The 13697-nt window shown below is 40.9% G+C and overlaps 1 protein-coding gene across 1 annotated transcript in view; it reads right to left on the minus strand.

Moving 5' to 3' along the window:
• Positions 1–24: 24 nt before the first annotated feature.
• The window catches only part of LOC128354493 (nck-associated protein 5-like), a 128850-nt gene continuing 115177 nt past the window's right edge, over positions 25–13697 (minus strand). The window contains exons 16-20 of the mRNA XM_053314718.1: positions 10489–10809; positions 8213–8334; positions 7728–7857; positions 7410–7585; positions 25–339 (exon numbers count right to left, since the gene is read on the minus strand). Of these exons, the coding sequence (XP_053170693.1) occupies positions 25–339; positions 7410–7585; positions 7728–7857; positions 8213–8334; positions 10489–10809 (1064 nt within the window). The remainder of the gene's footprint in view (positions 340–7409; positions 7586–7727; positions 7858–8212; positions 8335–10488; positions 10810–13697) is intronic.

A 13697-nucleotide genomic window follows, 5' to 3' on the forward strand; every position in this document is an offset into this window, starting at 1 on the left:
GCCCTGCCTTCTTAATCATTGCTCCTACACATCGTTGGAGCCCTGGCTGGTACAGGAGGAGAAACTGTCGTACAGCGAGTCGCTGAGGGAGCCCACAGGGTCGCCCCCAGGCTTGCTGGAGAAACTGGAAGAGGAGGGCTCGTCGACCTTGCAGCAGTCCTCCCCGCTCCTCCCCGCATCGGTGTGGCAGTCACCCCTGCGGCCTCCTAATCCTGTGTCCGGATAGAGGCTGCCGCTGCTGGAGCTGCTATGATTCAGCTTGTTCAGGGACTCCAAGGAGAAGTCGAGAGAGCCCGGCTGGTTTGTACAGACGGGCGTCTTCTCATGGGGGATCTCCTTCTGCAGAGGAAAAAAAGGACAAGCATGTTTAATCACAGTAAAGGAGTATGATTTGCTGCGTCTCGACTGTAAAAAGTGCATTTGACAGATAAAGAATGAATACCAATAACACCAGTAATAAATCTAACATTGCACCGTGTAACTTATCTCATTTGCAGTGCTGTGCTGAAAAGCAATAACACAACTGATGCCGCTTGAGAGCATGGCTGATCTATATTGAGATTTTTATCACGCTCAAGGACCAAATGTATGCCTTGGGTGTTGACAGCCTTACATCTCCGGGCATCTGGGCTCACCCACTCTCCCTGTTATATTAACTGTGTTGCATGATGTGTCATACTTTCCTACTGCTGGTGACAGTCTGTTTTATAGATTAGCATAGTCAAGAACATGTTTCTCAGGGGAAGTGTTACATCTGAAGCTACTCTCTGTTAACACCCCTTTAATTAACAGGAGTAGTTTCATCTTTAATGATAAGGGTGAATACATGTGCTTGGAGTCATGACATTTCAGAAGGTATTAAAAGTTGAAAAGTGATATCATTGTAGCTGTTATCACTAACCCAGATTGTGTCGTTGCATTGGAGCTTGTTGGCTTTTCAAGGGTACACACCACCAAGCAACTCGACAGCAATTAGACTCAACAGAAAATTGCATAACCCTGCATTAACCAGATGCTAATTTGGTATTTAATGCGCACATTCATTGTGATGTGACTCCATGCCACATCTTTCATAATGACCTATGAGTCAAACAGAGGAAAACAAAACAGCGTGTAAAGTTAAAAATAAGCTGTTTACAGTATGATGTGCCACCTAATTGAGTATTCTTTTGCCAGCTACTAAAGCAATCAGCTCTCAGTCTCCTATTCAGAGGCTGTAAACTAAATTCTCTAGGTACCTCCTTTTTTTCCTTCAGTAAATCTAACCTGAGAGGAGAGTAGCCATCTACACAGGTATTTTCCCAGGGTAAATATACAGACTAACAGCTGGAGGGTCCCGGAAACCTCTAGGGACTCTACAAACCTGGACCATTTAGAATTTAGCTGCGAGGTGTATCTCCCCTCAGACATAAAACCCAGAACTACTCCACACAACAATCTGAAGCATGAACACATAAACAGGACTGCATCAGAAAGATAGTTTGGAAGAGCTGTTAAAGTGATGCAAACCTCAACGTGCCAAGTTTCTCAAGTCATTGACTCATGACCGAAATGCTAATGTGCCAGAAGACCGAAGATCAAATGCAATATTTAAAAGAATGATCTCTCCATCTAAGCCCATGCAAGCCTCACACATTCATTAAAACAAATACTGCTGGCAAGTTTCTTAAAATAATAATTTCTGTATCTGCTGTAGTAAAATAATCCACTACATCATCTGCATACGATCGTTTTGTGAGGACTAAACAAAGTTATTGCATCTTTTATTTATTAGTAAGGTTTCCTCCAATTTTTTACATTTACCATCACATTCAATGTACTACTCTACAATAAGAAATAGCATTTGATAGCTTTGGTGTATTTTCCCAGTCCACACTAAAAGGTAATTAATTAATCACTTCTACTCATGCACTTCCCATCTAAAATAAGATCTCAGCTGTATGAGCAACCCCACTGAGCTTAGTGTCTTTCTTCAGAGCATGTAGACAGTGATGGTGGTAATGGTAGCAGTGATAAAAGACTACAGATATTTATAAAATGAGACAAACCCACCCTTGAATACTTGTGAGATGTGAAATAAAATGAATAAATACATTTTGATGAAACTGTTTTCCCGCAACTTGTCCCTGTCCTGCATTCCCCAAACTGACTTCAGACAAGCTGAAGTTTTTGAATCCAGCTGTATGTGTAGGTGGGAGAGACTATACACAATAGTGATAGTAGTTCTCAGGTCCAGGTCCTTGAGGGCTTGTTTGAAGCCTTGTTTGTTTCCTCTTCTACCAGCTAGTTAATTGCATTCACCTGCCATCCCAGGTGTAAGCTATTCTGTGATTAGGGGGAGTGGGGTGAAACCACCAGGACTCGTTTAGCCTAGAGGGCCAAGTATGAGAGCTATTGGTGCTGTATAACAAAGGCAAGCAAGACAAGGCTAGAGGTTTTCGGGTGCAGAACAAAATCTGTTGTCCCTTATTCGAACTGAAACATGTATTGAATTCTGTTTTATGTAGGCTTTCTGAAAACATGGGGATCTTTGTCTGAAGTGTATGCAAAGTGACTTTATGTAAATGTGTGTGCAAGTATTAAAGATACATTCTATTTTGCATTATTTACATCTTCTTTAAAACTTGAGGTTGAAACTCAAAAGGCAACCGTAAAAAATACATAATCCCTTTATACCATGATGTTGTGTTTTGATACAGAGTCAACCTTACACCCTTAAAACCCACCGAGCCCCATTAATGTGCACTGAAATAACCTTTGGTAGCAAGTCCAATAATACTTTTTTTTTTTGAGGAGGACAGAATCAAAAGACATGTTAAGGGAAAATGTTCAAAACTGCCCAAAGGTGACATCTGACTCCCATATGATATGAAATGTTCTGTAGTTGTGGAGGACGAGCCCGAATTAAGCACGGGTGTTGAATGCAGATTAGACTTGACTTAACACCCACACACCACTGTTCATAGCATTGGTAATTTTATGTCAGATTATTGTCAGGCATAAAAATCGTTGCTCTATGGCCTCGGGACACAGAAGAATGCATGACGTGATGGGGATCAGTGATTAGCAGAGATATGTGACAGTGAAGAACAATCTTCAGGTATCAGTTAACTCCCCTCTTTATATATCTCTTTTTGGTTGGAAGCGAAAGGAAAGAAAGGGAATGGCTGTCTTATCACTGATGGGATTTGACTTTGGAGGAACACAATTACCAGCAGATCGAACCTTCCTGGAGCAGGTCTCTATACCACCTGCGGGTTCAGCCAAAATGATGACTGCACACATAACTGAGGCTGCAGGCAGACATCTCAGCGAGAGCTTCCCACTTGAAAACACGATGGGCCAAATCTGCAATTGGTTCTGCATCACGTGTCACTAATGGGATGTCGAAACTCAAATTCTGTAGATCTACTAGCTACAAAAGCTTCTTGAAGGGTTCATTTATTGTGACTTGAGCAAGACATTTTTTCTCCTTTTCCCCTGCTGTTATGTATTTTTTTCTCTTTACCTTGATTTCTTTTTTACTTATAGAGTTAGTAGAACTGTGCAAATGTGTTATATTTAATATTGATAATGCATGCAAAATAAAGGTAATCAAACCATGTTCTGCATATAATGAGATTGTTGCAGGAACCGGTTAAGAAACAGAAACAGCTTTGCATTCAACTCACTGAAATTCAGGCATGACAAACCAGACCAGCAAGTGACAACTTTGTGTTAATCCGGATTTAAATGAGTGAATATAAGATGAAAATCATTCTTTTTTTCCCCCTCTGCTGGAAAATCAGAGTCACAGATCATGTAAACTGATGAGCTGAATGATTGATTGAGTCACAATTTCTGTCAAATTTTCAATGAATGTTCAAGCAGATGTCCAGATCACACTATGCTCTCGGACCATTCACATATCAAGGTGTCCTGTGTGTGCTTCAGGTATCACAGCTGAAGTTGGTTTGTGCCCCATCAGGTTAGGAGGAAAGAAGATAACTAGAAAAGTCACATTACTGCTTTCAGTTGTTGTTGGTAGAATTTCAACCAACCCAGATAAAAAACATGCCTGAAGGCTGTACCATAATTTAACCTGACACGGGGCACAACAGTGAGGAATACATGCAAATGAATGCTGTTTATTGTCTCGCCACCATTGATTTGATCGCAGTGTGGGGAAATGCAGTGGCAGTTTCTCATATTCTTTTTCTAGGTTATTTCCCTGTATCATGTTGGCCACCTATGCTATCAACCCGACAGCAACTCATGGGGAGTGAATATTCCGGTTGATATTTATTTTTTTGCAGTGATATAGTTTTGGTTATCCAGTGGCCCTATTTCAAATTACATGTCAACTGAAATGTTTTCTTTCCCCAGCCATGTAATCATTGCTCAAGGTAACAAGCTGTTCCATGCTTGGAGAGATGCTGTGCATGCTGATATGTTGTTTGCTGGTTTTGGACCCAGGTCACATAAACCCCAGGAACCTTCCTATAACTTCACTGATGCTACGCCTTGGCACAAGTTCTGATGTTTTTCCTGCAGCAATTTCTTTCTCCTTCATGTAGAAGAAGGATAGATGCAAGAAAAAGAGTGAGTAAGCAGTAAAAGAAATGAAAAAATGAGAAAAGTTTAGGTAGGGAATTCAAGGAAAAAAAACAAATGAAAGGACAGAGGAAAACTGTTTAGAACAAAGGCGAGAGAAGTCAACTGAGAAGAACATGAGAGACTTATAGGAGAGAAACAGAAATAGAGAGAGGCAAAACTGAAAGGAAGACAAGGAAAGACACGTGGGAGAAAGAGAGACTCTGAGGAGGGAGAGGATAGAAGGAGAAGGGGGCGGCAGGCGCCGTTAGCAGGGCTGTCAGGTGCTGTCAGGATGATGAATGGGAGGCCAGCATGGGCTGTGAGGGCTCTGATGGGAGCCGCTGAGCTTTACATCACTCTCCTGAGTGTTTGAGAAAGGTTATTAAAGGCGCTTAAATCACCGGGCTTTGACAAAGACCCGCTACCAGCCAGCAAACTTCCCCAAACTGCCGGCAATGACAATGTCTCTGAAGTCAAAGGCTCCCAAGCCTCAACAAAAGAAGAGCGGCCGCACAGGTATGGATGTGCACTCTGAGGGGTGAGGAGGTGATGACATGCAGATGGATTGTCCTCTTTCAAGAGAATAATGTAGGGTAAATGGGTTCAACAGTAGTCATCCATCATTACGGTAGGGTCACAGCTCAGGAATAAGGTTATTGTCAAAATAAATATTAACTTTGACTTAGCAGGAAAACAGAAACTGCAGAATTGGCATTCATGTCCATTGTGTTTGATTATTCGGTTATAAAACCATTGCAAACACATTGCAAACATTGCACCAGTCCAACAAGACTTCAAACAAGTGAAAGTCTGCTAGAAGATTTTTTCAACCCATTTAATTTTCAACCCATGAAATTCAGCTGGTTTTAGAGATTTTCTAAAATCAAGTTTTACATGTCTTGCTACTAAACCACCAAAATGTGAAACTGACGTCTGTAGAACAGTTTTTGGAGACAGGAAGTGTAAATATTCTTACTGCACTGTCAGATTTGTAAGAAAGATCCATGTTTACACTATGACACTAATGTGCAAAGCAACTTATAGCAAGTGTAGGGGTTCAGAGATAGAGAGAGAGTATGTTACTATGTATGTGTAGTATGTAGTATGTGTAACTATAACTGTCAAATATATAAACAGTACTTGAGTAAATGCACTTAATTATTCGACAGGAGGCATGTGGAAATTGAACTCTTGACCTCAATGTTGGTGTCTTGTAAGCACAAGGCTACTCTGGGAAACGTAGCCTACCGCGTCCAATTAAATGACGGACAGATCTGAGGATGAGACAAACAGATCTTCGTTTGTTGTGTTTCATGTCTTGCATGTCAGCTAATGTAGTTGTGCTTGCAGCTTGGGTGCACAGCAGCCCTTCCCGTTCGATGCGCTGCCTCTCCACTGGGACACGGATCAAAATCAAAAACCTCTCTCTTTCACGCAAGTCTCTTTGTTAAACCGAGACTCTGCCTCGCACAAAAACATAACACCTGATTGAAATTCTCATTTTTGCTTGACCTCAATTCCACAGAGAGGTCAGACCGTGGAGCCAGCTATAGAAACCTGCCGTTGGAGCTTAGAGGGATTCAGTGGCTTGCTTAAGGACACTTCCTTTAACACTACCTAACTACCAAACATCCAGTCACATTTCTTGTAGGTAATGAACAAAGATTGTTAAAATGGCATTTTTACTACTGCTAAGACGGAGGCTGCTCTTGCCTTAAGTACACATTAAAGCAGATGCAGTAAGTCATTTCTCCCTTTCATGTAGAAATTCTGCATAATTATTCAAATGTATTTGTGTAAATACCCAACAAATAATCTATATTTGATCCTGATTTGAGTTCAAGGATAACACCAAAGGTCAAGAACAAAGCACACCAAATAAACTCAAATTTCTTTCCACAACTGTTGAGTCAGATCCTTTTTTTTTCAGAGTATAGATTTTTGTGTCAGGGTGGGTGTTGGGTGGCAGCAGTGCAACAGAGGAGAGTTTGGCTGCCCCACAGAGCCGGGCCAAGCAGGCTGGAGGCCATTTCATGGTCTATGATCCTCATTTGTCATTCAGTGGCGTTAAATACTGGTAGGCAAATACCCGCTGACACAAGAGGGCAAGCCGATCGAAAGCAATTAGACGGCTTTTTAAATGAAAATTCCCTAACAATTCCACCGCTATAAGAAAACCTTCACTTTGGGCTTTTTAAAAGACGCACTGGAGTTTTAGAATTTGCTCTTGCCTCAGGAGCTGTTTCAAAGGTAGAGTTGACATTGCAAGTCAACGGGACTCGCTCCGACCATCTTAAACGTCTCCTTGCCGACGTCTATGACATACAGGAATGGTAGAAATTCAATTTATTCATCTTCATGCCTCTGCTGAGAGGGTAAAACACATTATGCAAACCCTGTGACAGTGTAGCCTGGGAAGAGCTTCATTGAAGGTTGTTTGTTTTTATTCTTCTGAACCACTTCTCACCACGTCACATACATTCTCTCCATTATTGTATAAAGTTGCAGACATCTACACTTTGGAGCTGCCAGGTTTTCTATCACAATCTGCCTCCATGAAATGAGGGAATTGATTTATTCTGGAAAAATCAACACAAGGCACACCACCTTATCTCCTTCATTTGGTATTCTTAAGCATAATCAATCAGTCAATCAATGAGACTCATAAAAGAGCTTGGACATATTGCATAATAATCTCCCCCACACCTACAGCACTGCAAATGAGAACCCTTTAGACGAATACAATGTGTAAAAGAATCAGCAGCATGCCTAGAAAGCATATTTTATGAGTTGAAACTCATTAGATACAAGCAACAGGCTGCTTTATTACTCACACTAAGTCGGTCTCCCGCTTTGCCATCGAGGGATGACTCTTTGTGCAACAAGTTGTACTGGGAAATCCTCTTGCTGTCCTTCTCCATATGCGAGAACATATCATGCTGGTAGTAATCCATGATGGACAAGGATTTCTCCACGCTGCTTCTCTTCAGGGTCTCCTCATTCTGGTCCACTGTGATGATGATGATACAGAAATTTGTTTGAATAAAAAAGCAAATCCACCCTCAAACACTCTTAGTGAAACTGTACTTCCTGTGTTTCCAGGTGACAAAGCTGAAAAAATCATTTGGTAATTATACAAATTTCAACCACACCTGCTTCATTCTTTTTGGTTCTGTAGATCAGGGTCCTTTGTGGCGAGCCCAAATTGCTTCCGGGTCCCTCGGGTTCAGTCTCGGTGTCGCTGCTACTTCCCGAGTACGTGCACACTCTCAGGGCTCTTTCCTGTCCAATGTCAGAAAACCAAAGTCACTTTAAAACCTAGATAAGATGCATTTTGAAAGACTCATCAGCAGCAGTGTGTGGCCAGTGGTGCAGAAAGGAATGAAGAGTTTAAAGAGATAAAGATAGTGTCCACCAAAATGCCTCTCCAGGGACAAGCATGTGGCATATGTGGCTATGGTATTAATCTATGCTTATGTATCTGTTCCTATAAAATAAATATAAATATTATGTCCTGTCAATGTGAACACCAAGCTGTTCAATGATTCATTATGCTTAAAACAATTGAATGTGAAATCTATCAGTACATTTCCTGCAAATATGTGTATTTAGACATTGATTCATGTAAATGACTTACACCCGCCATATCATGGTCCTTAGATGTCATCTTCCTCTCTATTTCTTCCTCTTTGTCCTCTGTGGAAGCTGAGATGTTGCTATGTGGGGCACAAAGACTCAACCTCTTTGTCCTGATTGCATCTATGGGTCAAAAGAAACAAAAGAGATGTGAGTCATGTGGTGCACAGTAAATGACATAAATATCACCATCAGTCCACACACACATGCAGTCACTTTTATTCACCACATGGCCACCTCATGCAATGAATATAGACAGTAGGAAGAGAAACACATCATTTGAGTTCTTCTAAAGTGACATATTTCCTTCCGCAGAAAGACTAATGAAAAACAGGATGAGCACATCTCACACAGCCATTCAACCAAAACCCATCCTACTGCCTACACATCCATCTTCTGCATATATGAATGGAGCCACACAATATCCCAGCTATCAAACATTAATGGTGTCCACCCTGTAATTGTTAGCAGTCATGACTCCTGGCAGCCCAGATATAACAGCTTTCAGCTGTCTTCCCCAAATGACGAAGCACAGCCTTATTATCACTCTGCTGACTGCTGTCTCGGACAGACGCCAATTTAATTGTCTCTTTTAACATTCAGCAGCATTACAATAACAGGCTGCTGTTGGCCGATGTTTCATCTCCATTGGAGAAATCTGCATCAAAATCATAAAAGTCCTTTCACCTTCTTTCTCTTGTCTATTCAGAGACAGACAAAGTGACAGACAATTATTTTCTTTTCTAGTATCTTTATGCTTTGTGTGTTTTAGGATTTTACAAAATAATGACAGGGATAATAGATGGTTAAAATATATGATAAAGATGTACTGCACACATTTAAGCTCTTCTCATCAACTTGTTCCACAGGGAAGACTCAGCAGGACTCTCTCTCTCTGTCCATTTCCTGCAGCGCCACCGTGAAACCAAGGTGAAGTAGATGCAGGCTAATGTCCTATAAGAATAAATCCCTGGGTGTGATCATTCATCTCTGTGTGTTATTGTAGCTTTAATCAGCCATCTGATTGCATCCTACCCACTTCCATTTTGTCATGAACACAGAGGCAGAAGGCGCTTTTATGATCTATGGCTATGTTGACATGCTTATCTAATTGCATTTGCTGCTGTTCCTCGGGGCATGTGGTTGCATGCTTTTCTATAAGGACACAGAGTCCTTTGTCATCTCAGCTGAGCATTAGTTGTCAGTGTTGATGCATTAGCTTCAGAATTAGCTGAACAAACAAGCTTTTTATTTTAATCAGACTCTAATAAACCTAACAACTTCATCTTGTCTGCTTGTCTGGGATTACAACCCCTAAGTGCTCTTGAGAAAAATATGCTAACATAAAGTATAGTGACATTTAATATTTCACTTTCCGCTGAAAGGTAAAGAAAACTGTCTGAGGCTTTCAAGGCTTGTCACTTTGCGATCTTGCATGATAACAGTACCTTTTTAAAGACATGCATTTCAATTTATCTTCCTTCTCAGCCTTCATCGGGAAAGCAAATAGAGCCCAAAAGCATTATTGCTTTTCGTCATGTGTCGCCATGACCTGCTAACAATGAGGATCTTACAGGGCAGAATGCGACAAAATACTGATACACCAAGTGTGAACCTCTCATGTATTAATATTATATTTGAGTTTAACAACTACAAGCATTCGTTTTTTGGAAAGATAAAAAAGATACATGTGTAGAAACCCGGACAGTTTTAAACACCACTTAGGGCTTGTCAACTTAGTATCCTTGAAAACCTATTTTCAAGTTATAACTCTCACAAAGATGGTAGCCAGAAAATACATCAAAGTTATTTAATATCTTCATACACAATCAGGAGGTCAGGAGGTGTTGTACAAAACGAACAAATGTTCCTAGTCTTAGGGGAAAAAACAACCTTTTTGTTGTGCTGCAGATGATTTCTTTTTTATCCACATTGTTAAAAGAAGCTTTGAGGTTCTGGAAATACCTTCTTTATGGGTTTTTCAAAGATTGTCAGAGATTTATCGTTCTGAAAAACATACGCTTATGTAACTTATGAACATGAGAGGCACAAGTTAGGATATTGTGCAAGACACACTTTTAATGATGCACTGTCACATTGTATCTTCTAGAAAATGTTCAGAAAAGTTGAAAAATTGCTCTCATGTGCTAAACTCTGGGAGTCAAATTTAAAAGACCACCTCAAATCTTCCACATTTTCATCAACCTTGACCACCAACCGCCTCCACTAGCAAACTTCTTTGGGAAATCCTTAAATATAAAGCAGTTCCAGACTTACCTGAAGTTGCTAATTTGGGCAGGCGACTCAGGGCGTCTTGGGTGTTGCTGCTGCAGGTCACAGTGGGGTCGGAAAGGGAGTGACCAATGCTTTTGAGAGCATGCGGGCAGGTTTTTGGGAGGGAAGGCACTTTCACACCGGATTGTGAGGGGTCTGGGTGAGAAGAGGGAGGTTCCCGATCGAGCTCCGCAGAGCCGGCGGTCACCGCATCCGGGCTGGATTCAGATTTAGGGATGTGGCGACCGCTGGCTCGGTTGACGGAATCAGGGAGAGGGAAGGTGCCGATCCCGCTATCCAGGGTTCTCATCTGGCAGCCGGAGCCTAAAGTGACAGGGAGAGGAGTGTGATACCTGGGGGAAGCACGGGTCACCAACAGAGGAAAAGAAAGGAGGACTTGGATTCACATGCAACGGAAAGGGTCGTGAGTATAGAGGGCATCTGTAGTGGGTTCAGAAACATAGCCGGTAGGAAAGGAGAGAAAAGAACATTTTTATTATTTATCTTGAAGAATAAAAATGATCCACTGAAAAGCTGACCCTATCCTGTTCACCATAAAAGGGATGCTTTTGTTGTTATCACTGTACTGACAGATGAATAATTCTAATATGACAGAACAATACGTTAATGTGATAACACAAGAAAAGCACCTGCTGCTAGCAATTTGAAACAAAACAGACAATTGAGCTACAACATGACACGTCCCTGTGATTCATCAGAGAGCATGCTGGTTGTAATCAGGAGAGAGGATGGCGAGTAGCAACAGATGGACGCTGTTTAGAAACCCCAGTTTGCAGTGCCTTGACTCAGGCTGGAACAGATGGACAGCCATGCAGCACGGCTCAGGTCCTTGTAACTGAGAATGATAACGGGCAAACCGTTACATCGCTAATTAATTGCAGTTTTCAACTTTTTTTTTCTAAGACAGAATTTGGAAAAGTGAAAAAGGGATTGTAATGTCTCATCATTGCTAGAAAGAAACACGCTTTTAGTTTGCTGTTGCTGTTCGAAATTCAATACTGTTTCATTACATCTTCCACTGTTGGCCTTGGAGATGAATCCTCTGCAGCCATCTGTCCTGTCTCTCAAAATATTGGAGAAGTCTCAAAAAATAGACTGGCATGCTCTTTTTTTTTGTTTTTTTTTCTATTGTTCTTTTTAGCAGTGGATCGATATTGACAAGCTTGCTTTTCAACTGTATAGCCTCCTCTCAGTGGGATGCAGGAGCACAAACAGTCTACTCATAAGCATTTCCTTCTATGAATAAAAGTTTTCTCTGAATACTGTCGGGAATTACAGCTGACTTTCAAAAGTAGTGTGAAACAAGGGTAAAGGGCACATTTTCAGTAGCAGTTTATTCCTATTTTAACATTTACACTTGGGTCCAAAGTTAAAACTATTGATCCATCATCCATCTTGTCTTTGGATAAACCTAGCCTACTAAAGACTTTCTCTGGGTGCCATTAGTGATACACGAAAGTAACATCTTCATCTTCCTCTGAATGTCAGGCAATTATCAATATCTACACAGCTGAGGGAATTTTTAAAGTAAGAAGCTTCCTCGTTTGTGTTTTTCAGAGAGTTGAGGAGTTCTTGGACAACTGCAAGGACAGTAACTCTAGCACAGCCGTGTTTATGTGTACTTTTTGTTTTTCTCTAACTTGCTTTTTGACATTTGACACCATACTCTGCATCCAGAACCTGTGAAAATGACTCACTGGATGTACACATGCACTATGTTCATTAGACAGATGGCCTGTTACTTGTACTTGTAAGCCTATCAACTGTGTGAGTCATTTGAGGACATTCATAACAGAATAAAAAGTTAAAACAAGTTGTAAACAAAATGTGTGATGCAGCTGACATATACACAAATAACACACAATGCTTATTTGTGCATGACAAAAAGAAAGACAGAGTGCCATAGATTACACAGCTGTATAACTGAATGCCAAGCCTGGCAGTTCAAAATATCCTCTAAAGCCAAACTATAAGGCTGCATTCAGACCAAATCCGTCAATCTGGCACTGTGACACAGGGGGGCTACAATAGGGAGGGCGGGTTGTTTTAGGTACTGGTGAGACAGTGAAATATGATCCAGAGAGTTGCGTTGGAGTTACAGAATAATGCTAATACAGAATAAGGATTTATCAAGGGCCAAAACACTGTGCAGAGGTTTGTAAAACTCATAAACAGGATTTTACAATTCTGAAAATATTACAATTCTCATTACAAAGTCATCCACTATGAATGTGTTCCAGCAAAAGTTTCTGTTTCTGTTTCAGGCCCCACTCCTGCAGTGTAAACCCATTACCCACATTCAAATGAAAGGGAGGACTTCCATTTTTCACACATGGCCAGATTTGGTGTGAATGCAGCCTAACAAGGTCCACAGTAATTGTACCCAGAGGCAACAACAACTGGACATAATCTAGTTTTTCACAACCGCCCTATCACTTCTGTATACAACCTCCACAATTTGAAGGGGGGAAACCTAGTTTGTTGATACCTCCACAGTGTGAAATTGGCTTTATGCAATGAGGAGGCGTCTAATACAAAAGAAAAAGTCATCACTAGCAACTATAACCTCATCTAGGGGATATTTCTGTGTCGGCAACAAAGGACACCAATTGTTAAGTTTCCACAAGAGAAGCTAGTATCCTCAGTCAGAGATGAAGCAGCTGCAACATCCACAGCAAGATGTAGTGATAATGACATTTAAAAAATGATGTAGTTGCTTGCTTTGTTGTTTGAAAATCCCTAATATTGGAGTTTTTTTCCTCTCAGAACAGAGCACAGAGCCCAGAAACATCAGCACCTGGTAAAGTAATTGCTGAATCATTGGTATTGATCAATAATGCCATCAAACCCCTGCAGATACAGTATATTACGGTCATTTCATACTATGGGCCAGTCAAAATGTTATTTATTGTCCCTTTATAAGAAGAAAACACTGCCTAAAGCAAAGTTCTGCTAATATACAATAACTGACCAGCAAAGAGTGAACTTCAAAGTCTACATTCATAACTTGAGCATGGATTTTGCTCAAGCTGCTTGTGTCAAACTGGCTAGATGTAAACTATTTACATGATTGATGTGCTTGTCTGGCCTACGCATGCTGCACTTTGGAGAGATGTGACATTAAAGCAGTGGTGAGGAGCTATGAGTGGCCGCAGCTGAAACCTTTATGAAATATTGAATTCATTGTGTCT

Source organism: Scomber japonicus, chromosome 24 (genome assembly GCF_027409825.1).
Source record: "Scomber japonicus isolate fScoJap1 chromosome 24, fScoJap1.pri, whole genome shotgun sequence".
Lineage (NCBI taxonomy): Eukaryota > Metazoa > Chordata > Actinopteri > Scombriformes > Scombridae > Scomber > Scomber japonicus.